This window comes from Gopherus evgoodei, chromosome 9, assembly GCF_007399415.2.
Source record: "Gopherus evgoodei ecotype Sinaloan lineage chromosome 9, rGopEvg1_v1.p, whole genome shotgun sequence".
Classification (NCBI taxonomy): domain Eukaryota; kingdom Metazoa; phylum Chordata; order Testudines; family Testudinidae; genus Gopherus; species Gopherus evgoodei.
The window spans coordinates 80,150,376-80,175,484 of record NC_044330.1 but is presented as its reverse complement, the minus strand read 5'-3'; the positions used below and the strand labels follow the sequence as shown (position 1 = coordinate 80,175,484).

At 39.1% G+C, this 25,109-nt stretch overlaps 1 protein-coding gene across 1 annotated transcript in view; it reads left to right on the top strand.

Moving 5' to 3' along the window:
• Positions 1-790: 790 nt before the first annotated feature.
• The window catches only part of LOC115657916 (connector enhancer of kinase suppressor of ras 2-like), a 521,635-nt gene continuing 497,316 nt past the window's right edge, over positions 791-25,109 (top strand). The window contains exon 1 of the mRNA XM_030576266.1: positions 791-971. Coding sequence (XP_030432126.1) covers positions 905-971 — 67 coding nt within the window. The 5' untranslated portion in view covers positions 791-904. The remainder of the gene's footprint in view (positions 972-25,109) is intronic.

The window sequence follows — 25,109 nt, the reverse complement described above, 5'->3', positions numbered from 1 at the left end:
GTCCGTGATTGAGACTTCTTAGCCTTATCATTTTTAAAAGGTCCCAAAACTTTACCATTATTCCTCTCTCCAGTAAAAGGTGAATGAATTAACTGATAGTTCCAGTGCTACCTCTTGGCTGTTTTTATTAGAATTAATCGATTATGGTTAAAAAAAAATGGACTCCAACATGGTAGGCTGGCATTCCTTCACTATAGAAAGGAGAGACTCAGAGGGGGAAGGGTACTGGTCCTGAAGGTGGCCAGAAAAAAGATGTTTCTTTAGATAGTGAGTTTTACCTTGGTAAGACTCCATCTACTGTGTTGGACATTCTGAATTACACGATTATATACTACAAGATTCCAGCAACATTTTGTATTGTAAAGATGGAGATGCTCAGTATTTTGCCAGATGCCAGTGATATTATGATATTTCTATCTTCTCTTTAATTTGAACAACAGTCACCATATTTACAATAAAGCCAAGACAATCTGTTATCAAGTTACAGTAGTGATATTTTCCCTTATGAAGATCTCAGAGCTGTTTGGAATCAAGCTCCATAAAGCTGTGAGTCTGGAATAATGTGAGCCTCAATTGCTCTTAGAGCACTATAATTTTATATCAGTCTAACAAGTAGATCATTGGGTATAGGCTTTTGTAAGTAAGTATATACATACTGCACCATTTCCTGATTCAGTGTGCTCCACTGTATTGCAGGCTGTGTGCAGTGGGGGAGGTGCTAGAGCTGATCAAGCAGTGTAATTTTATACATTACTGAATCAGTGCAGGAGAAACCTGGAGGGACAAAGCATCATCTCGTCTTTGAACTGCATTGTAAAATCCTACAGCTTTCTCATCCCGGCCATGCTCTGACAGATTTTCCCCAGTCTTTTTCTGATTTTGGTGTGAATAATAAAGTGATCTGATGATGGCTCTCATTATGGAACCTATTAGCAAGTGGACACCCAAGCAAGTAGTGGATTGGATGAAAGGTACGATCATTTATTACCATGTATTATCTATGCTTTGACTCTGAAATTTACATTTCTGCTTCTGTATTTTTTATTTTGTCAAGAGTTAGTTTAGTTCTAACAATCCATATGCTGTTTGATACAACAGTTCTTAGAGCTCTGACTGAACACAAACCTGGTATGAGCAGCAAAACATGCTGTTGGAATCTCTGCTGAGAACTGAGCAGTGATCTAATGCATTTGTAGATAAATGCAGACATAACTGTAGTGTTTATGCCTTAAGACTCCATTATGCATTGCATTGTAATGATATTATGTTTGGTTGTCTTTAAATTTTCCCTGATTAGCTTTGTTTTGCTCATATCAGGTGACTTCATGCAGTGGTTGTGCATGTATGCAGCACTCGTGTGTAGTTTTTAGGGTGATACACAGAAAAGGCAAGGTACCAGTGACCGAACTGTGGAATTCTGATTCTTTTATTATATCTTGATTTGTGCAGGCTTCCCAGCTTCTCTTGTTAGTATCTCTATGTTTTGTATAATGCATATGCTTCTCTGACAATCACTAGTACCGTGGACAGTGCAGTCTTTGCCATATATGGAGAGTGCAAGAGGAAATGAGAAGGGCTGCTTGTCTGTGCACAGCTTAGAAGAGTTTCCCCAGCAAGATAACTTGACAGGGACTATGATTTCCCTGCACATTTTTAGTTTAATAAACACAGAAATAAGATGTGAAATGTTTTCTTTTGTGGTGCTCTGCTGTATTGCAAACAGATTGATTTGGATGGAAGAGTAAAGAATTGTTCGTGATAAGTGTTTTAAATTTCTCCTGAATAGGAAAAAGTGTACCTACATAGCACACACATTACCATAGTTATACAGTTTCTAATGAGGTGCTGGTCTCACAGACCAACTAATTTCTACTATAAAATGCTTTCCCATTATGTACGGAAAATAGCTGCAATTTTTATGGTTAAGGTATCTGCGAATATATGTTTTCTGTGGTGGGATTTTAAATACATTATAGGGTTAAACTGGATTACTGTAGTTTTCTTTAAAGCCTTCACATTCATAATGAATCTGTGATTGGCTTTGATTTAATGATGCTGAAATATATCTTCACACTTAACTGCAACTGGGCTAAGTGATCGTCACTTATCTTACAATTGTAAACACCCTACTCTCTCTACAACCAGGGAGATGGCATCTATGGAAATGCATGTCATTTCTTTCTCAGGTGTCTTCAGCTCAGGCTAGTTGAGAGGCTAATTATCATAACCAGTCAGCAAGGATGGATCTTGAAATCACCCGATATTTGATTGATAGCCATGCCCAATTACATTAATTGAAATCATATGCTGGTGCTGGTGAAAAGAAGAATCTGATTATATAGATCTTTGCCAGTGTTTAAAAGGTTAAAAAGTCACAGAGAATGTTATGGTATCTAAAATTATGAGTTAGACTGTAATGTAATGCAACTAGTAATATTTAAATAATACTTGTTGCAGCATTTCAGAATATTCCCTGTTACCTCTTCATACTTTTGATATAATCTGACTACATCTTGGGTAACAGACTATGATAGTAGCATCAGCAACTTTTCCACAGTGAGCAAATAGTTTTAGTGCATACAAACAGGAGATTTTTTTTGATTGTGCCATTCAGATGTTCACCATGTAGTCTCCCAATATTAAATCGCCTATTTAATGGGAGACATTTTATATATTTTAAAACCTGCTATGTCTGACAGTATTTTTATATATAGCCTGCATGTCACATATCACACAAGAAACACTGGGGTATCCTCATGTAACATTTGACTGGTTTTGTGAATTCAAATATAAATTAGTGCACCTATGATTGAAATATGTATAGAATTGAGGGATTTTCTTTAGTAATATGAGTGCTGTGTGCATGAAGACTATGCAAGCTACTTGTGTATCATTACCAAACAAATTACACTGCCATATTTTACCTTAATATTTGCCCTGTGCAAATATGTGCTTCAGATATTATTGAACGCCTCATGTAGTCAAAGAAAAGGGTTCTAACAAATACAATATCATAGCTGACAATGGAATATGGTAAGAATTAGTTCAAAATCAGCTGGAAATCCCTAACTTTACTACAATTGAGTTCATCATTGTCACTGTTGCATTGTAGCTTCTTTTGTATGCTGTGTAGCAGTTTCACTAGCTATAGTTATTCTGCTAAATAGATTTTAATACATTAGTTAGGATGAAGCTGCAGACTGCTAGTGGCATTCACGTGATATGTAACTAATCTATATGAATCACCCACACTGAAGGATTTACCTCCAAAAATGCTCACATGGCAAAGCCTGACAAGACAGCTTAGCTACTTATATTATGACATATTCTGCACCTCTTGCTTAAATGTATTTATTTAAAAAGGATCAGAAGTTAGAATTTGTAACAAGGACCTAGATGTGGAATTTAACTATTACTAGTACCCCAAACTGATATTGTACATCTCCTGGACAAAAGGATAATGTAGCCTGGCTCCCAGTTCCATGAAACCATATCATAACTACTCCTATTATAACACCACCTCTCTATGACATTTGCAGTAAAATCACTATGTTCTGAAGGTAGAATTTAATCTTGACTACAGAAAGCAACACAACTGTAGCATTTTAACATTGTGTTCACTAATCAGACTCTGTAAAAATGTACCCCATTTCTCCTTTAAAATACATTCTTAATTAATTTAAATATTAAAGAGACAAGGTGGGTGAGAAATTCAAGCGTTTGAGCTTACACAAAGCTCTTCTTCAGGTCTGGGGTCTGTGTAACCTCCAAAGCTTGTGTCTCTCACTAACAGAAGTTGGTCCAATAGAAAATATTACCTCACCCACCTTATCTCGCTAATATCCTGGGACCAGCATGGCTACAGCAACACTGAATACAAGGTTAAATATTAAAGGTTGTTAGTCACAACACATTTCACAGTAAGGTGACCACAGTAAGAGGCATTAACTTGTGTCTTTTATAACTTTTATTGCAGCTACTGAAACTTTTTTTTATAAAAAATCAGCTAATAAATTTTGCAAACTAATTTGTGCTGAGTATCAGCAACATCAGAGTCATGTAAGAGGTCATGGAAGAAAGCCACAAAATTGATGTTAATATTTTAAGACACTTAAATACCCACAGTGCATTTCACTCTATGTCATACTGTTGTAAGAGGTAACCATACCCTGAATTCCAACCCAAAGACAATCCTCTGTTCCTTCCCTTTAAGAGGCATTACTTGCCACAATGTATAAATTAATGGCCTCTCAGGAACAGCATTATAATAAGGTGGCCTCTTGTATTTATACATGGATTCTTCCTTAGGAACAGATTAAATAATAGACTGCCTGGATTTCACATTGTGGACGTCCAGGGAAGGCTGTGAAAGACTTGAGAAACTGATTTTCGAAGCTTGTTCTAGATCTGGCAATGAGGACTTTGGATAGCTTTGTATTATTGAATTTGCCTTTAGGATACACAGAAATATTCTGAGAGGATTAACAAATATTGTAGAAGTAGTGGCTTTAAAAAAAAGAGGTGTTTTCAAAGAAGGATTATTTTGTGTGATTTTGAAAAAATATTTTTTTGGTATTTGTAGTGAGTTTTTTCTATTACTCTTGATTCAGTTATTTCCATATTTCAAATGTATTTCACTTTCTTTTTTCTCACACAAATCATTGATGCTTTATTTATCCTGATGTGTATCCTTTCCTTACCACAAGCAAATACTTTCATTGGAATAATAATATCTCTGTGGACTGAAAACATTAATATAAGAGGGTGATCTTTACCTCATTTTATTTAAATTCCTTAGTCACAGTGTTGGGGAAAATATTTTCACAAGCATTGTAGAATGTAAAATATGTAAAACAACATATTTTCATAATTATTCTCATGTATTTTTCTTCTGTTTAGCTATGTGAAAACTGAGCATATTAAAATGAGTACTCAGTGGCAAAGTGTACCTTAATGTTTACTCCTGTAATGCTACTACCTGGAGGCTTCTAATGCATTTTAACCTATTAACAATCAGCACCTCTATTTACTGTACAATCTAATGAAGCTTTGCAGTTAAGTCCACGTTTTATCAAAAGTGCACTTCTAAACTGAAAAGTCACCCATTTTCATATGTATGTAAATAGCACAAAGAAAGACTGACACTAGCCCTGTATAGAAAACAGTTTTGGTGTCTGCAAACTGTACTTCTGAATCTCTATTGCACTTACAACTATAAAACTCAGGCTGCTTAATTTTAATTTTTTAAATAAAATGCAAAAGGGTTATTACCTAGATTTTAAAATAACAGCTGTTAGGCTTACCGCGCTTCTTGAACTAAGTAGTTTGCATTAGTTTCTTTAAAACATTTTGTATCTAATTGGCATATTGTGCAAATAAATTTAAGCTTCTACACAACAATTCACTGTTTTCATAAAACAAAAACACAAATAGTTGGGGCTCTGAGGAGAATGGGATGTTATTAAACAGATGGAAATTAAAATAGGAAATCAGCTATTTCTTAAGTGTACCTTTAGCAATAACTTCACATGGAGTCAGCTATTCAAAGTCCTGCTGATTGAAAGTAATGTTTGTCTGCCAAAACAGCCTGCAGTAGAGGTTCTTTTCATAATGAATGCTCAGATATAAATATCATTTCACAAATGCAACCAATTTTCCCCCTTAAATCTTGAATTTCTCCATTCTCCACAGGAGATGCAGACATGAAAAAAAAATTAATTCAGTTGGTAAACTGATTAACTGTGCTGCATTGATCCTGTTCAGAATAATTATATGTTTATCTGAAGGGTTTTCCTTAGCATGTAATTCCCTGATTTCAAGCTGGCTCATAGAAGAGAGAGGAAGGATGGGAGGGAGGGGTGAAGAGCAGGGATGCTGATGACGTGATTGTGCTTGTTAACATTCACATCACACAGGGATCTGGCAAACCCCTTTTCAGTCTTTTTGCTTTTCATTAAGTCACTACCTGCTTGTAGCAACATGTCAGAAACAGTGAGTCTCCCACATTTACCAAATGCAATATTTGAAATCTTAAAACATGTTGGAGGTACTCTGCTAAATATTATGATCTGCCACAAAAGCAGCCTTGCATGCACTGAGCTGGAAGATACTTAGCCTTTCCCCCCTAAATCCCATATTTCAAGAACTCTACTTCAAGAAACACAATCTTAAACTTGAGTGGATAACCTTGGTGCACATATTATTTAGAAAAATGTGGGGTTCACCTCATGCTTTCCATTCATCCTGTAGACAAATAGATTTGGAAAAGAAGAGAGCGCCCACAAGCACAGACTTCCTTAGGGGTAGTGCTGGATTTTCAAGAAGAAACTAAAATAAGTATCTCATCATTGCCCTTGCAGGCTCACCAATTTCAAAAGTCAAACAAACAAACAAACAAACAAACAATTTATTGTATGGCTCCCAAGGAACCTTTGGGATAACAAAGTCCCACTATTTCCCCATTTCAATTTCTGACTCATCATTGAGTTGAGCCAGAACTGTCCAAAATGTCTCTCTGACTCCTCTAGGTGGTTTAAAACTGCATCTAATGATTTTTGGCGATAATCCCTTTGCAACAACTAATCCGTTAAGTGTTGCTAAGGATCCCTTTGTTTTCTTGCCAATCATAACTGTAAGTTTTTAAAAAAAGATTATTATAGTGAAATCACAGCAAGTGTTGGTCACTATAAATACAAGACTCTGATGAGTAATCATTGCTAAATCCTTCATCCTCATAGAACAATTAAACTAGAGTTTCTGATTATCAGTGAATTGAACCAAAGCACAAATGCTTTCTCTTTTTTAAGAACTGGTTTACAGAATGGGAGAAGCTGAAGAGTACAGATTGTTGTCCTATATATATACAGTAAGTGTAGGCATCGATTGGGACTACCTGCCTTGGGTTATAGAATACTGTCACAGAATTATAAATCATAGTAATGAAGATGGAAAACACTCAATATGCCACCTAAATTGACCTGTACCAGTGCAGGATTATTTCCTACAACACACCTCCAACAGTTTTTGACAATTGTCTGAGAATCAGAATCAGGTAAGATCATTAAAGCAAAGCAATATTTATTATGATTTGAGGACTAGGTTTATCCTCCAGTGGAAATCCCTCGACCTTCCTGTTGAGAGAACTAAGGGATTGAATAGTATCAAGTGAAAAGGGGATGCAGGAGTCTGAGGGTCAAGCTCAACGTCATAATAGAAAGTGGTAGGGACTTTGGGCAAGACTGCTGAGGACTAAATTTTCACCCATCAAGGAAAAAGGATTGTGAACTTTATATTGTGACAAGAAGGCGGGATTTAAAGTGAAATTCAATCTTGGACAAAGGGCCTGCACCAAGACTATGCACCACTTAAGCCCTCAAACCAGGCCTTGTGCTGGCCTTCTGCACATGTATGAACTTCATTCGTAATACACCTCTACCCCAATATAATGCGACCCGATATAACACGAATTCGGATATAATGTGGTAAAGCAGCGCTCCGGGGGGTGGGGTGGGGGCTGCGCACTCTGGCAGATCAAATCAAGGTTTCTCCTATAACACAGTAAGAATTTTTGGCTCCCAAGGACAGTGTTATATTGATGTAGAGGTGTACATACAATGCCAGGTCCAAACCAGATCTGGTTTTCTGCTTCAGATTTCATGGTCTTTCCTTCCAGAATACCAGTATGAAAGGACATTCCCAAATGCAGTGGCAGTTTAAATTGAGGCCTTTGTAAATCAGCATTTCAGACAATGCTGCAAGGCATCCAGTTTGAAATAGCTGGGTGATAGGGAGAACAGCCTGAGGAGGAGAAAATATAAAACAGTCTAGATTAATAAAATTTTGAGACTATAATCTGGAAATTCAGGACCTCAGCCCACAGATCCTTAGGAAAAGAAGTCTTGAAATGTTTTCCCCAGAGAATTTTTGATGTGCAGGTAAGTGAGTTATCCTTCCAGGATGAATAAAAATGTGTGGGGTGGTCTGAGGAACGTCAATATCTTTTAATTCTCCCTCTTCTAAGTTTTTCTGTTTAATTCTTGCTTATTAGAGTGTCTATAAATCATTGGCCAAAACATCAGAGAGGTTATGTAATGGTTTTGTAACATTTTACTCTAAGGAGATTGAAAATATTGGTATTCCATATGAAATAGAAATTAGAGCAGTAAAAAAAATGTGCATGGTGCATATTCATCATTGGTATCATACATGGATAGATACTACACATAGCATTGAGAATACTTAAAACTCCAGTTAAAACCTAGCAAAATCATGGAGAAAATATTTAAAAGCAAAATCACTACACTGTGCTAAATGCCTTAAGAAATAAAGTCTTAATGTCTTATTATAAGAAGCTAACAGGACAGCCTTTCAGAGATCAGAAGGCAGGGCATTCTCTGCAGATACTGGGCAACAGAAACAAAAATATACCCATTTTATTCCTACTAACCCTGCGATCAAAAGCCCTGTTCCTTTTAATCTAAAAGGGCAAGACGGTACAAAGTGTGTCAGAAGACTGACAAGATAATTAAGACCCAGTACATTCAAGGCTTTAAATATTAAAAGCATCACTCTGAATTCAAGTCTATATAACAGCAGGCAGTCAGTGAGACAGCAAAACGGCTGGTTGACTGAATCCCCTCCTCCCTTCTCCACCTTCCCTAAGAACACACAGTCACATTCTGCTGTATCCTTCCCTCTGAGTCGTGACAAGTGGATCATTCAAGACTGACTGGGGCATTCTCAGTTCTATATCCGTATTAGAGCAATTTTCCATGTTGTTGAGATGTATCTGCACCTATATCACACCACCATTTTTTTCTAGGACCTAGCAAATAGAAACTGTTTTATGTACCTCCCCAGAGCAAACTGTAAATTTGCACTAACTGCATAAAGAAATGTAGCACTAGCAAATTAAATGCTCCCTAAATAGTACCAGCAGATTTACTGCTAAATTCTCTAATTTCCTCATTTTGTAAAACAAATTCAGATTATTTATAGTAAAATGTGACTATTTGCAGAGAGGAGTATGAGTTGATGGAATATGCCTCTTTTAACAGTTGCTAAATGTTACTCACTTTTAGTAGGTTATCTATAATTAAAAATATCTGTCCATTGTTTGGAATCTGAACAGACATCTAAATAGGCAGCCAGATCCATCATTAGCATGCATCTCTAGAATAACTTGTTTTTCGCTCTGTAATCTTACCCCGCACATGACTCATGTTATACATGACACATCTCCTTCCTTACAATTTTGGTCACTTTGGATAGTACAGCAGAGTCCTAAAAGGCCACCCCTCTGTACCTCTCCCTATTGCACTGTTACTTTAGAAGGAGAAATTGGGTTCAGAATTCAAACTTGGACCTTGAAAACCACACTAAATAAGGCAGCTCATACTCAAGGAAGTAACGTACACTGCTATCTGGCATATAGAGTGGTAAAGAACGAGAGTATCACACTAATTATCTTTCATCGGCATAGTGTTGGAGACACTATCTTCCCTCTCTAACCCATGACTCTGAGTCACTAACAGATTCTGTTCCTTTCTTTACAACTGGTGGGAGAATGTTTTGGCAGGAATGAGATTGGCACAGGTACAGTAACATTCAGTAACACCTGACACTTATTTTTAGAATAGGTTTATAACAGTCTGATTCTCAGAGGAGAAGGTGTAAGAGAAAGTGGGTGCTTTTATAGTTTAATAGTACAGTATTACTGGTTACTTGGTTTGTAAGTCAGTATTAGAAACAAGTTACTCTACAGGAGAATTCCATTCTGGGTGGCATTTGTACCAATGTGCATGCCAGAAAAGCCATGGATGAATAAGGGGCATGTGAGGCAATTCTGACTAGCCCAGATTTCACAGAGAAGCTGTCTCCAATTCATCCTCAGGAGTAGACTCTCACAGTATATTCAGGTATATAGACTATGGTTCCTGGTGTATGATCCGTGTGGCTTGGCATGTAAATATCTTAACCCAAGTGAAAGCTTGATTATTTCTGTCAGGAGCAGGTATATAAAGCTGCATGTGCAGTGATAGGGGACACTGGATGCTTGTGCATAAGGCATATCTGTACACAATAAACACTGCTTTTCAGTACCAATATATGTCAGTTTGGGAGTAAAACTGAATAATCTTATAATTTAGCCTGAGGTATCTTGTCGGGTAATACAACCCACACTGGACCTAACAGCAAATAAAATAAATAAATAAATAAAATAGAAAAGGTAAGAAATACTATTAACAATGTGCCCTTCTAACTCTAGTCTTGTTGATGACCCCGACCTATGAAGCCTGCAGGAGTGGGACTTGCAGTTCTGTTCAGAGCTACTAAATATCTCTCCTGAAGTTTCAGCTTTTTGATTGTCTGAGACTTTTCTTTTTTCCAGGTGTGCAAAGATGGGGCTTTCATGAACAATAGCATAGGATAAAGAAAGTGTGACAAATTGTAAGCCTGTGTTTGTGAAGTGCTACAGTGATGTACCAAAATAAAATTATTCCTGATTAAGCAATTCCCCACAGGTGCATCCAGAAGCCAATACAATGCTTGATACGGTTTTCTATTTACATTCTCAACCAACTGCTTTCCAATAAGTATGAGTTGTAAAAGAGATATAGCACTTTCTAGCTATTCTGTGAATGGTTTATTGAAATGAAAACTCATTGTACAGTGACTTTACAGAATAGATTCAAGCTCATAGACAGAACAGCCTTTACTTTAGCCAGGGCCAGGCTCCCGGGGTTTTGCCGCCCCAAGCAGCCAAAAAAACAAAACAAAACCGCGATCGCTATCTGAGGGACTATCCGCCGAATTGCCGCCAAATAGCTGGACCTGCCGCCCCTCTCCGGAGTGGCTGCCCCAAGCACCTGCTTGCTAAACTGGTGCCTGGAGCCGGCCCTGACTCTAGCCTTCTGTGTACCGTGAAGAGGTCTGCTTCTTTCACTCTGAACATCATCTGGGGATTGGCTAATTTTTTGTAGATTTGGAGAGTCACTGGGATGTTATCTTGGGAAAGAAGGAGATTCTGGTCACTCAAAGGTGAAACCAGGTCAGGATTCCTGCCTGGAAATTGTTCTGCTTGGCTTTGCCTTCCTCTTGACTTTTTTTGCTTTACGATGTGTAAAAACATAGAAAAGAAGCACTTAGCTCAAAGTGTTGTGCTTATGAATTTCACATGGCAGCAGTGTTTTGTCCATCTTTGAATTTTGATTCAGTCACAAATTTGGCTTTTAAACTCTTGAATTTTTAGTTTATTATTCTTGTAAAGGTGTAATAGATGTTTCTACAAGTCCATCAAAATCTCCTTGCCATTTGCAATAAATGAAGGGGATGGAGGTAGCTCCCCTTTATGGACACCCAGCCAGCCAGTTAGCTATAAAGTCCCTCTGGGTGGCTGCTTGCTTTACCTGTAAAGGGTTAAAAAGTCTCCCAGGTAAACACCTGACCAAAAGAGCCAATGGGAAGGCTAGAACTTTTTAAAATTGGAAAAAACTTTCCCTTTGTCTCTCTGTTGTTCTCTCTGGGCAGAAGAGATGGGGGCAGCTGAAATGCTGTGTAAAGTTTGAACCAGGTATGAAAAGTCATCGTCCATACCTAGAATAATTCATTGGGACAGGGAATGTTTAGATAGATGCAATTAGGGTTATTTCTTTTATTTTCTGTAAGGCTTGTGGATTTCTCTGTGCTAACCCCAGATGCTTTTGTTTGCTTGTAACCTTTAAGCTGAACCCCCAAGAAAGCTATTTTAGGTGCTTAATTTTTGGAATTGCTCTTTTAAAATCTAGCAAAAGCCTAAGTTCCAGTTGTATTTTCTTTCTTTTGTTTCTAATAAAATTTACTTTTAAGAACCTGATTGGTTTTGTGTCTTAAAAGGTCTGTGCATATGTTTTTCAATTAGCTGGTGGCAACAGCTAGGTTTCCCTTTTGTTGTTTTCTTTCTTGGCTTCCTTGAGGGAGGGGTGGAAAAGCCGAGGGGCCTCAGGGAAAACTTCCCAAGTGAATTTTTCCAGGATATGCAAGAGGCAGTTTTTCGCTTGGGTGGTGGCAGCATTTACCAAGTCAAGGTCAGAGAAAAGCTATAACCTTGGGGGTTTAATACAAGCCTGGCGTGGCTAGTATTCATTTTTAAAATCCTTGCGGGCCCTCATCTTCTGCACTTGAAGTGCCAGAGTGGGGAATCAGCCTTGACACCATTCTTGTACCATTTTATATCTGCTCATTGTTGTGATACCTGTGTCATCCTCTGTAGTTTCAATATATCAAAAACAGGTACATGAATGTCATCCAATCATTAGAAACGTTGAATACTCCTTTGTAGTGACAGAAGTTGTCTTTTGTTAAGATAACTATATATCCAGGTTCTTATATGGCCTTCCTCACTGCAGAATGTTCAAATGATATACAAATTATCTTCTTGCTGAAGACCTTTAAACTAATTTCATTGTTTGCACAAAGCTTACTTTTCACTGAATGGTACTGTGCTGGTTGGATGTGACACACTCCATTCAGCCTCATAATAGTAAGAGGCAAAACTGAGGTTCATTGTTGCTTACTAGCAGTTGACCATTTCAACAGATCTCTGACCACTTCAATTATGCATCATCCTTGAAAGGACCACGGATTCTCAAACTGTGACCACAGATGCAGTTCCACTATATTCCTTTTTCTCTCAGAAGAACAAGGTTTGCCATCTTCTCTATGGTGTAATCCAATCCCTCAAATGTAAATTTGGGCAATTTCTTCCACATGTACCACTCCACAGCACCCATCCTAAAGCTAGTCCATTATCTGGTGTCTTAAAGATGATGAAATAACCCTGATAATAGATGTCTTTGACAGGATAGATCCACTGGCTCTTATTACATATCTTGAGAGAAACTGAGGATTGGCAATGTAATCCTCTAAAGAAAAAAAATATTTTCTGTTCTTCTGTCAGATCAGTGGTTACCATTGCCCAAACTTACAGTGTCTGGTTAGAGGGTACATATGTAGACAGTTAACCACTCAGGCTGTGGGTAGAGGGGAAGGACCAAATTCATTCTATACCATTATTTCCCCATATCTCTGCCTCTGTTTCCATAATGATTTTCATTATGCAGCTGTGTTTTATATGAAGGTATGGCATTCAGACTTTCATCTCTACTTTAATCAATTATAAACACCTTCTTTATATTATGCATTTCAATGTTATACAGGGGTTCTCAAACTGGGGGTTAGGAACTCTGAGAGGGTCACGAGGTTATTACATGGGGATTGTGAGCTGTCAGCCTCCACCCCAAGCCCCACTTTTCCTCCACTATTTATAATGGTGTTATATATATATATATATAAAGTGTTTTTAATTTATAAGGGGGAGGGGGTTGCACTCAGAGGCTTGCTATGTGAAAGGGGTCACCAGTACAAAAGTTTGAGAATCACTGCAGTAATTAAAATGTGTGAACAACTTTGGGCAGGGATATAATATCGAATTTTCTGATTCTGAAAGTAGAAGAGCCGTCACCCTAAACAGCTGTTAAAGCAGCTAACTTACTCAAAATACTAACAGCCTGGTTATGGAACCATTATGTCTCATTGGGTAGCCATAAGCTAAAAAAAATAAGGATGTTCTACTATAAAGCAGTCTTTGCTCAGACAAAAAATGAGCAGTATGTGTTCATTACAGAGAAGCGGGTAGTACAGAGAAAAGAGGGTAGCATCCATTGTGGAGTTCTCTGCATTTGTACAACGAAAAAACTTTAATTTTTTCCTACTTATAAATCATGGGCAGAATTTATTTCCCTTGTAACTCAACTGAAATCACTGCAGTTACACTAGTGATGAATTTGGTCCATTCTCTTTTTAGTTTATACAGAAAACCATTTTCCATTTGGGTTAAAAAAAGTGAACTTCAATGGGCAATAGTGACCATCAGCTTGCACCCTCCGAGATTATACTAGACCTGCCACATATACCACTTGAAGCAGAGGTATGCCACATATCACCCACTTCATTACCCTAACCATATCTCCTCCCAGCTTCTCTTGTCCTCTGTTGCTTATTCAGGCTATTCTCAGCCAGTTTGTTTCTTGCCCCTATTTCATGATCAGATGGGAACTGAGCATGAATTCAGAGACTAGTCCTTGTTTTGTTTAGTACGTGGTCTTGTGTTTCCAGGTGAGTGGAGTGCTCCACTGGTTTGCAGATGTGCAGCACTCTGGTACCACCAAAAGAACTAGAGAGAGATAAGGAATGAGGAGAGATGAGCAAGCAAATTCAGTGAGATCAGGGCATAAAAGAAGGAAAGTAGGAGTGATGGGATCCTTTTCTTTCTCTCTAGTTTTCTTCAGCCAGACTCTTGCCTTCCATGACAATTACTACCATATAAACTTTACATTCACTTGAGTATGAAATTCATTTGATACGATCTAAATAACACAAAGCTCAGCTGCTGTGCCTGCTATCTCTTTCAGATGCAAATATCTTAGCTATCACAAAACATTTTGTTTTCAAAAAAAGAAAAAAAGACATTCATATTAAGCATTAGCAGTCTGCAAAACTCATTCATTTTAAATGACATTATCAGCAAGTTTTGGTCTAGTGCTTGGCAAACCATTGATAGTTCTGTATCTCACAAATGACTGATTAAATGAAAATTATTTTTATACAAATAAATTTGCATCTGGGCTGTTATTTCTATAACATCAAAATTCATTAGAATGGGCTGAAACCACCACCTGTTTATAGATTCCAACAGCCCCCATTGTGAAGCTTTGCCAACTTTGTTATGTATTTGTAGCACAGCCCCACTGACTGTGCTACAAATCACTGTGGATATTAAGGATGTGTCTAACTTCTGTTCTATGGGGTCTAAAACTGGCCCCACTGAAAGCAATGGGAGGTTTGCCATTGACTTCATTGGGGCTAGGTTTCACCTTTGGTGTCTATTTGTGCACTCCTGAGAGTAGGCAGGAATGTGTGGCAGTGGGCATGTGGCCCAAAAGAATAGAGAATAGGAAAAACACGTAAACATCTTTTATGGATTACCCAGCATAGGAGAGTGGGAATTGAACATCCCTGAGCTAATTTTCAGGGTATCCTAAGTCATAGGCCACTGTGGGGGAATTTTATCTGTTCAGATTTCAGCTAGGCTACATTGAAAAACTCCTTAGTTATTCACAAGACAACTTTATGACTCAGAAAGAACATATACAAGTAGATGGGAAGCCATCTTGGATTTTCTATTCACTGGTAAGGAGAACTAATAGAGAAAGTGAGAATAATGGGAAGCTTGGAACCGTGAGCTACTTGAATTCTGCATAGTAAGGATTGGGATCACTGACTATAGCAATTCATAGGTATTATATTTCAAGAAAGCAATTTTTGGGAAGTGAAGAAATCTAGTGAGTAAGATGCAATGGGAAGATATTAAAAATTCACCAGCTACAGTAAAGGACCAGGAGAAATTAGAAACATTAACAGAAAACACTAAAGTTATATCCTCATTAATAAAAAGCAGCTGGACTACTGTGTCCAGTTTTGAGCATTGCTCTTTAAGAAAGATGTGAACAAACTGGAGAGAGTCCAGAGGAGAGCAACATAAATGAGAAGAGGTTAAGAAAACATGACCTATGATGAAATGTTGAAAAAGCTGACCATGCTAAGAGAAAACTGAGGGGGGATATGATAACAATCTTCACATATGTAACAGGCTGTCATAAAGAGGACAGTGATCAATTGTTCTCCCTCTCCAGTAGAGTAGAACAAGAAGTAAGGGAGGTTTAGGTTAGCTATTAGGGAAAATTTCTAACTATAAGGATAATTAAGCTGGAACGATTTACCTAGAGACGTTGTGGAATCCTCATCACTGAAGATTTGTAAGAACAGGTTAGACAAATACCTGTCAGGAATGGACTAGTTATATTTAATCCTACCTCAGTATGAGGGGGATGGACTAGATACTTCTTGAGGTCCCTTCTGGCCCTACATTTCTAAAAATTCTTCAATCTGAAAAATACTTATTCAGTGGGAAGGAAAAAGTCTGCTGACCTAAGAATGACAATGAGCAACAATGAGTTTGCAGTTGAATATGTCTGCAAAAATGTCAAAGCAAATTTTGATATTAATATGCAGATACATGGAATCACAGGGCAGGGATGTAATAACTTATTTCTATACAAATCTAGAAACAAATTGGTAAATTATAAGTGATCAAGGACTAGAGGAACTGTCCTATAAGGAAAAAAATTAAAAGCTAATTATACAGAGCTTGGATGAACAATGATTAGGAAGTTACCTGTGACTAGTTTACAAACTTATAAATAAAGTAAATATTGAGGGTAAAGATACATGATTATTTATGAGTAGTGGAAAGGAAAATTTTTGACTGAATGCCAGTGAGATATCAAATTGTGGAACAGTTTTCCAAGGGAAGTGGTAGAAATCCCACCACTTGGAGCTTTTGTTGGACAAAACACTGGTAAAGGAAACCATCCTGCATTGACAGGGAAGATGGACTGGATATTCTAATTTGTCTATGCCATCTCTTGTTTGTATAATTTTATGAAGTATAGAAAATTATTTTGGGGGCATTCATTAACATCAATATTTTTTCATAGTACAATGTAAATGTCCAACTCATTGTTATTAGCTTTCAGCAAGCAGAGAATGCTTTACTAGTGAATAAATTGCTCAAATAATAATTTGTTTGGCAGAAGTGTTTTATCTGAATCTCTGAATTCTCATGTCAAATGTTGCTTAGGACACAAACCAGGCTCCACTATTCCCATCTGTTCTGGGTCGCTCTTTGCATGACCTCTTTATTGTTAAATACCATAAGTTTTCCCTCTCTAAGTACTGCTCAGTGGAGAGATTCTTTTGGTCAGTTCTTTTTATTTGTTCCAACAGCTGCCCAGTGTGGCACATCTGCCAAGGCAGACATTCTAGCTTCATTCTTAATGTGTATCTCAACTATTTCCATCTTCTTTTCTGGATAAATTTTAGAGATAAGAAGTTGAACTCTGATAAATCTCAGCATTTCTTATCAATTTATTCAATTTAAGATGTAGTATTTTAACATGGTGTTTGCTTTGGAAAGCATTTAGACATACATCTATATCTTTGGTGGATTTTCAGCTTTCACATCCATATATTAAAGTGGAAATAACATTTGAGTTGAAGTTTCAGAGTTTGGTTTTTAAGTTGTAGATTTTTGATTATCAAATTTTGTTTAATTATTTTCTTATGAATATCCCCACTGGTATGCATGTTAGTGCCAGAGTATGTGAATTGACACACCTCCTGTATTTCTTTGCTTTCTAACCTAAAGCTTGAGTTATGAGTTGCTGGAGTTTTCATTAGCTTGCTTTGTTTTCCTAACAACTTACCAAGCCTGTCTTTTGTGCAACACTAAACAGCATTTCAGTCTTTGCTTGTATGTTGTTTGAGTTGTCATTTAGAAGAGTTATGTCATCAGCAACATCAAAAGCTTCTAGTATGTTAAGCAATTTGATGCTTGTGTTGTATTCATCTACACTTGTTTTCATGATGAAGTAAATATCAATGCCCAACAGGAGGGGTGAGAGAATGCATCTTTGTTTGATACCAGTATTATATTAAACCATTCATTCTAGTCTGTGTTTACTTTATATCAAGGTGCAGTTTGCACAATTAAAGCCTTGGTAAAGTTAATTATTTACTGGAATATCATAACACTTCAAGATGGCCTGGTGAATCATGATGAATCTACAGTCTTTCACAGTTCTGATTTTGGGAACCAATGCCCATTGCTTTCTCCACTCAATTGTTGTCATCCCCAACTTTGGCCATGAATCTCCTCATTACTAAGAAAACGTCATGCTTGGGAATATTGTCAACCAGAATTTGTAGGCAATTGTAGAACTGATCTTTGATCTCATCACCAGAGTTGTCTATTGGTGCATTACACTGTATAATTGTCATTTTCATGTATTATGTTTAAAACCTAGCTTGGAGCAGTTGGCTGTTAATTGGCTCTCAATCAAAGTGTTTTTTCAGCTTTGGAAATCATAATTAATGCTACTCCCTCTCAATGGTAGCCATTTTGCCTCCTCAAATATGTTATGACTTTATTTTCATTTATGAATATCTTTTTATCCATTCCTGTCCCACTGACTTCTGCTTACTCCAAGGATTTCAAGATTATATTAATCCATTTCTTTCATCTCCTGCAAAGCTTTTTTCATTGCAGCCATTGTTCTAGTGTTCCAGAAACCTGCTTTTATAGTTTGTTTTACCTTTAGCAAAGATCTTCTCAGCCTTGACCTGATTGCTTGCACAAAGATTCATCATTCCTGCTGAGACAGAGTCCATTACTTTGGCATGCTGTTTCTCAGAAGGGCTAACTTGTTGTGTTTCTATAACTTCTTTGAAAAATGACGATAGGCATAGGTCTCAGGGTCTTTGTAGCACATGAACAGTCCCACCACATCAGGTGCAGTCCCCATGGAAAGACATGCTTGATACATGATATTTTGCTGGGTTTTAGTCATTAATAACTGCAGTGAATGTGTGTCACTGTCTTGGCATAAATTCTCTCTCAGCATCAATGTTTTAAATCCCAGATTTGAGGTCCAATTCTGATTTCATTTAGAACTCCGTAAATCAGGAGTTATTCTACTAGTGCTTGTGGTGTTAAGTAAGAGTAGAAACTCCCCTTAATATCTGGTTGAAAAAAAAAATAAAGTTAGAAGTTTACAGGATGAAATCAAATTCTGTTGTTTCTCCCCAAGAAACAGGATGTTCCCAGCCTCACTTCATAGGGGTATTTGTTTTACCATTTGTTGTCTTTCCTTGAATTACTTGAAACATTCTGAGATGAGAGAGCCACATCTCTTCCAGGATCAATGGCATAATAAATGGCATACATTATCCTGTAGATTCAGTGAAAACATATTAGAGCTAGCTCTGCAGATACGAATTCTGTAGGCTGCAAACTAAGCATGGTTTCTAAGTTACATACTAAAAATAAAAAGGAGACCATAGTTTACTTTGTTTCAGCCTGAACGTCAAGGCATACCACTTTTTATTTCCTATAGGTAATTTTACTCAGTAAACTTAATTCGCAAGTTTATAAAGCCAAATTCTGCCCTCAGATGAATTCATCTGATTTCTGTTGAAGTCAATTAATGTTGTGCATGTAGTTGAGAACAGAATTTAGCCCTCTTTGAGGTCCATTTGGTGTGTTTTAAGCCAAGGGTTTCACAAGAAAAATTTTGGTGGCCTCACAGTGCAGCCACCAACTCTTGCTGGTGGCTGCTCTGACAATTTTTCTTAAAATACTTAATTAACTTTAGGAAAAACAAATAAATATGCACATACACATGTCCAAATCATTGTAATTAATTAATGTAGGTTTTTATTGCAGACTCAATAATAAAAATAATGTACCGTTGTCTCTATAGTTTACTGGACCTAAACAGAATAGAAACAAATAAAACACATTCTTGTCTTTTTTGTTGTCATTTCTTTTTCTTTTTGAGACTTGATAGCTAGTAAGTTTCTGTCAAAAATGTTATTTGTATGTTTGTTAACTCTGCTTTGCTTCTCCATCCCCGCTTCCCAACACTGCCCAGGAGGCTGTAGCCACATAAAAAGCCCCTGGTGGCCTCAGGTGGCCACATTTAAGAAACTCTGCTTCTAAACATTGACAATCTTTGTCTGTATCAGTCCTTTGTGCATTATCTGAGATTCTTACTTCTATTTTATTTATAAAGATTATGAATGCGTCATCATCTATCTTGCCTGCAATCTGAATGACAGTCAATAGCACTTGTACAAAAAACTAGCAGGAAACCAAGACAATCTGTTATCAAATCTTCCATGGTGATAGAAAATTTTAGAGCTAGTTGGGATCAAGCTCACAACACTAAGGCTTGCATACAATTAGTTGGACGTGGTCTATGATCATCAATCTAATGAGTACATAGTTATGCAAGTGTAAAAATAGTGCATATGAAGTATATCAGTCTTGATTCAGAAGATTCAGTGTATGTTACAGGCTGTGTGCCATGGATGTGCTGGTAGAACTGAGCAAGCAGTGTAATTAGGAAAAAAATTAGGAGGGACAAAGCGTTATCTTGCCTTTGAGATGAGAGAATTTACAATGCAGCCCAGGCATGCTGTGATAAATTTTCTGCTTTTGATGTGAATGATAAAGTGATATAATGATGGCTGTTGTTATGGAACCTGCTAGCAAGTGAATGTCCAAACAAGTGTCAGACTGGATGAAAGGAATTCTTGTTTAGAGTATTTATCTTCCGTTTTGCCTCCGTGCAATTAATGCTTTCAGCTTTTGTATTTTAACTAACTGATTCAGTTCTAAAACTCAATAAACTGTTTCAGCCTGGCAGTAGGTTAACATGAGCAATGCAAAATATTCTAGGAATCCCAGTACAGGAAGAAGTAGTTACTGAATATAGTTAGGGATAAGTGCAGGTATAATTGCTGATAAAATTTAAACAGGAAGGCATGTCATTGCAAAAGGCCTTGTTTTAAAAAAGTGAAACAGGTGCTAGTAACTTATATACAGATGGAAATGTTTAGTGAAGCACTGTTTTGCTCAAGTCTTCTATAATATAATGGAAATACATTAATCCTGAAGTAGTGGTAACTTTGGGTAAGTATAATGGTGATCCCTGTAGGTGCTTTAGAGAGTTGTGTTGATGATGCAGTAGGTGACAGTTTTCCCTCTGAGTACATACTAAACCAACTCTTCAGTACAGTCTTTGTGTTGCTGAAAGTGCAGTCTCATTTAAATGACCAAAACTCATGGTTCTAATACTATGCTGCCATAAACAGCCCACGAAAACTCTTAATAGAAAATGATGTTAACATCTGAGCTCTCAAATTCCTACTCTTTGTGCTTTCCTAAATTTTCACTTCTTTTCAGCTTGAAAAGGTAGTTTGCACTCCTGTTCTCAGAGGCTGCATTGCATTGCTGTCTCCTGTTAAACAGCTGTCACATTTAAGCCCAGAGCTGGCTGCATTTCAGTTGAGAATAAAGTTATTCTTGTGTAGATGTTTTATAAAATGTTTTAAAACACATTGAGATCCTTGGAAGTGAAAAGGTCTATATAAATGTACAACTATTATCATCATCCTGCTGGCTGCTAGATTGTTTTCTTTTGTAAATACATACTCAGGGACAGAGTGGCAGTCAAGCCATGTAGGGAGTAGTATTTTGAGGCTTTTGTTTCCATGCGCTGTTCTGTAGAGAGCAACACGGGTGTTTGTACATTTCCCTAAGTTTGTGCACAGAGCTGCCCCCTGGCTGGAGACACAACCACCTCTTTATTACCCTACAGAGCTGTGATTCCCACCTTCTCTGATCAACTGTCACATTCCAACTGCCACAGAACCTTTGCATTCCAACATTCCATCTAATTCTCACAAGACTCAACAATGACTGAACAAGTGAGATGCTGAACAAAAAGAGCTCTCACCCATGCTTTTAGCTGTTTCCCCCACTGCACACTGACTCAAAAGACATTTTAGGCTTCTGAGTGACACAGAGTGACTGTGGCAGGCCTGGCACCTCACTGCCCTTTGGGACAGGTGGGGGGAGGGTATGTCAGAACCACTCCCAAGTTCATATGCTCATCTCACTGTGGGTGGCCCGATGTGGCCTAATAGCCTCCCTTCACACAATCAGCCCTTAGTCAGGGTAGTGTTCCCTAATGGCCAGAGTCCATATAACTCACTCCCAGCATCCAAGCAGTGCAGCCTAGTGGCCAGAGTCCATATATCCCCCCCTCACAGGCTGGATAGTGCAGCCTAGTGGCTGGAGTCCATGTAACTCACCCCAAATGTCCAGGCAGTGTGGCCCAATGGCCTGGGTCCATATAAATTACTCCCAGCATTGGAGCAATGTGGCCCAATGGCCAGAGTCTATATGATTCCCATGCTGGGCCACCTCCTGACCAGGGGAGGGGTGGGTGGACAGGTGGCTGGGAGAGGTAAGTGGACCCAAGTCTGCTCTTTCCACAGGGTCCTGACCCAGGGCCCTAGCAGTGGCAAGTTCCCCTTGCCACCAGCTCAGTAGGGATCTGCCCAAAACACACCAAGCCTCTGTGTGGCTCTAATGCTGCTTTCCTCTAAAGTTCCCCTGGGTTGCTTCCTACCATAGCCTCTTGGTCCTCCATTTCAGGGGGTCCTTTGGTTTGTTCCCCTTCTGTGATTTACTCTGTCTGGGCAGCAGGGTCGGCGCTACCATTTAGGCAGCCTAGGCAATTGCCTAGGGCGCCAGAATAATTGGTGGGCACCGTTTTGCTGGGGGGGGCGGCAGGCGGCTCCAGTGGAGCTGCCGCAGTGGTGCCTGTGGAGGGTCCAGTGCTCCGCGGCTCCGGTGGAGCTGCCGCAGTCGTGCCTGTGGATGGTCGGCTGCTCGCACAGCTCCGGCGGACCGCCCGCAGGCATCACTGTGGCAGCTCCACTGGAGCCACGGAGCACTGGACCCTCTGCAGGCACCACTGCGGCAGCTCCAGCGGAGCCGCGGGACCAGCACGTGGGGGGCGAAATTACCGTCCGCCTAGGGCGCTCAAACCCCTAGCGCCAGTCCTGCTGGGCAGGGGGGTACGTCCCAGCTTGGCTGGCTTCAGGATCCTGGAGCACAAGCTGCCCCTCAACAGGAGCCAGCAGCATGCCTCCTTCCCCTCCAGCAGTCAGCCCAGACTGAACAGCTCTGCAGGCTTTTATACCTGATCTCCAGTTGGAGCATGCCCAGCACTGCCTCAGGGGCATGGCTTCCTCTGCTAGGAAAGAAGAGTTAACCCCTACGGTACCAGTGCAGGTTCGCTCTGCCCTGTCACAGTGAGAATCCTGGAATCTTACTATATAGATAGTAACAATAATAGAAAAGGGGGCCAGAGAGTCAGAGTTAAATGCAGGGGAAATAGCAACTGGTAACAGAAACACTACTACAACTGGCACTACATGAAAATTGTCAACATTTCATTTCTGGCACTTGCACAAGAACTGAATCACCATCACCATCCCACAGTACATGGAGACTGCTTCAGGAAATGAGAAGGGCTGTCTCTCTGACAATAGCTTCATTGGGGAAATAATATATTCAGGATAAAAGGAAATATTTCTGTACACACAGCTCACTAAATAAAGAAGAAATCTGGAGTATATTTATCCATTAGATTCTGCTATGTCAAGACTTTGATTAATGAAAATTAAGATAATGGTTCTGATTATTATTGAGTACTATAAAATGGTCCATATGAAGGGAGAAATTTGATTGGCTAACAAAGATTGAGCCATCTGGTATAACCATATGGGTTGGGAATCATTAGCTAATTGTTACAAAAATATAACAAAACCATCGTTTTATGACAGCACTAAAGTCCTTCAGGAAGTGAAGTCATATTAGCTACCTGCACAACTGAAGTTTCTCAGCCTTCACTGTTATATCTCACATTTCACTGCAAGCACATGACCAGTGCAGTTATACTGCTTGTCATATTTCGCATTGCACATGTTTTTAAACATTCAAATTATGGAAAAGTCTATATATCCATTATAGTTATTTACCGAATGTTCATTACTATGGGGGCAGAGTTGTTGAGAGGCAAATGACTTTCAAACTCTCATTTGAAAGGATTATTTACTATTTATCAAGACTTGAACTGATACTTTTGGGCTCTACTTGCACTGACATATAATCCATAGCGGATACGTTCAGATGCACATTTGCCAGATGGAAAGAGGTTAGCAGTTAGCTAATGAATGAAAAAAAATTGTAAGTGGGTGGGAAGATGAGAGGCAGGATAGTCCAGTTGATAGGATACTGGAGTAGAAATCGAAACACCTGGGCTCTATTCCTAGCTTGCCAGTGATCTGTTGTGTGGCGTTGGGCAAGTCATTTCCCCTGTTTCCCTTTTCACCCTTTGTCTATCTTGTCTGTTTAGATTTTTCTAAAGATCTTACAAGGGGCCCAGCTCCATCAAGGGACTTAGGTGCCTAAATCCTAGATTTAGACACCACTGTGATCCACAAAACCCCACTCAGCTGCCACCTAACTTTGTATGCACCTAATTTCTGCCTCTGGGCATGCACACTGCTGCCTCAGGCAGGTGCTTGGACACCTATCTCACATCTAAGCCCCAATGTAACCCTCAGCTCTGACGAATGTAGCTGGTGGCCCACCTATCTCACCTGTGGGCCCAATCACACATGCCTAACTCCACATATAATGGCTGGAGGCCTCCCATATAAAATTTAGCCCACTAGATAGAGTGCTCACCCAGGATGTGGGAGACTTTTCTTCAATTCCTTTCGCTGACTAAGAAGATATTTGAACATGGGTTTCCCACTTCTCGGGAGAGTGCCCTAACCACTGGAATATGTGACATTCTGATGAGAGTTTCTGACTCAGTGCTCTTGATTAAATAATTATATACATTGGCCAGAAAGTGAGAATGGCTTTATACCCCAGTGGTTAGGGCACTCACTAGAGATGTGGGAACCCCCTCAAATGCCTTCTCCTCATCAGGCACAAGGAGGAATGAAGCCAGGATCTCCCACCTCTTCAGTGAGTCCCCTAGGCACTGGGCTAAAGGTTATATAGGAGGACACTGCTGCCACCTTCTAACCTGTTTTGTGTGTTGTTAGTAGGGCCGTCCCTAGGGGGGAGCAGAGCTCAGAACAAATCAGCCCCCACTGGTTTGGGGGCCCTGCTCAGTATCAGCAGCTGGGCAGAATCCTCGTCATGTGGGGCTGGTAGCCAGGACCCCAGTCACATGGGGCTGGCAACCAGGAGCCCAGGGGTGCTGCAGCACTCCCCACACCCTTTGTTCCCACATCTATGTCTTACAGGACTGACCAACTGGCCAATTGCACCAGCCCATGGGGCCCCCCAAAGTGTGAGATCAGGAGTGGTTACCCCAATTCGCCCTTCCCAAGGGACGGCTCTGGTTGTTAGGCATGCATCACTGCCTTTCTTGCAAGAAAAAACTTAGTTGCATAAGGTGACTGACTTCAGGAGAGGATTTCCTCATGTTGATCCCAGCCAGAGAATGACAGGGCTTAGGACACGCCTCTCTCCTTGCATCTTCTATGGGCTAGCTTTGGTGACTCCCCGGACTGGC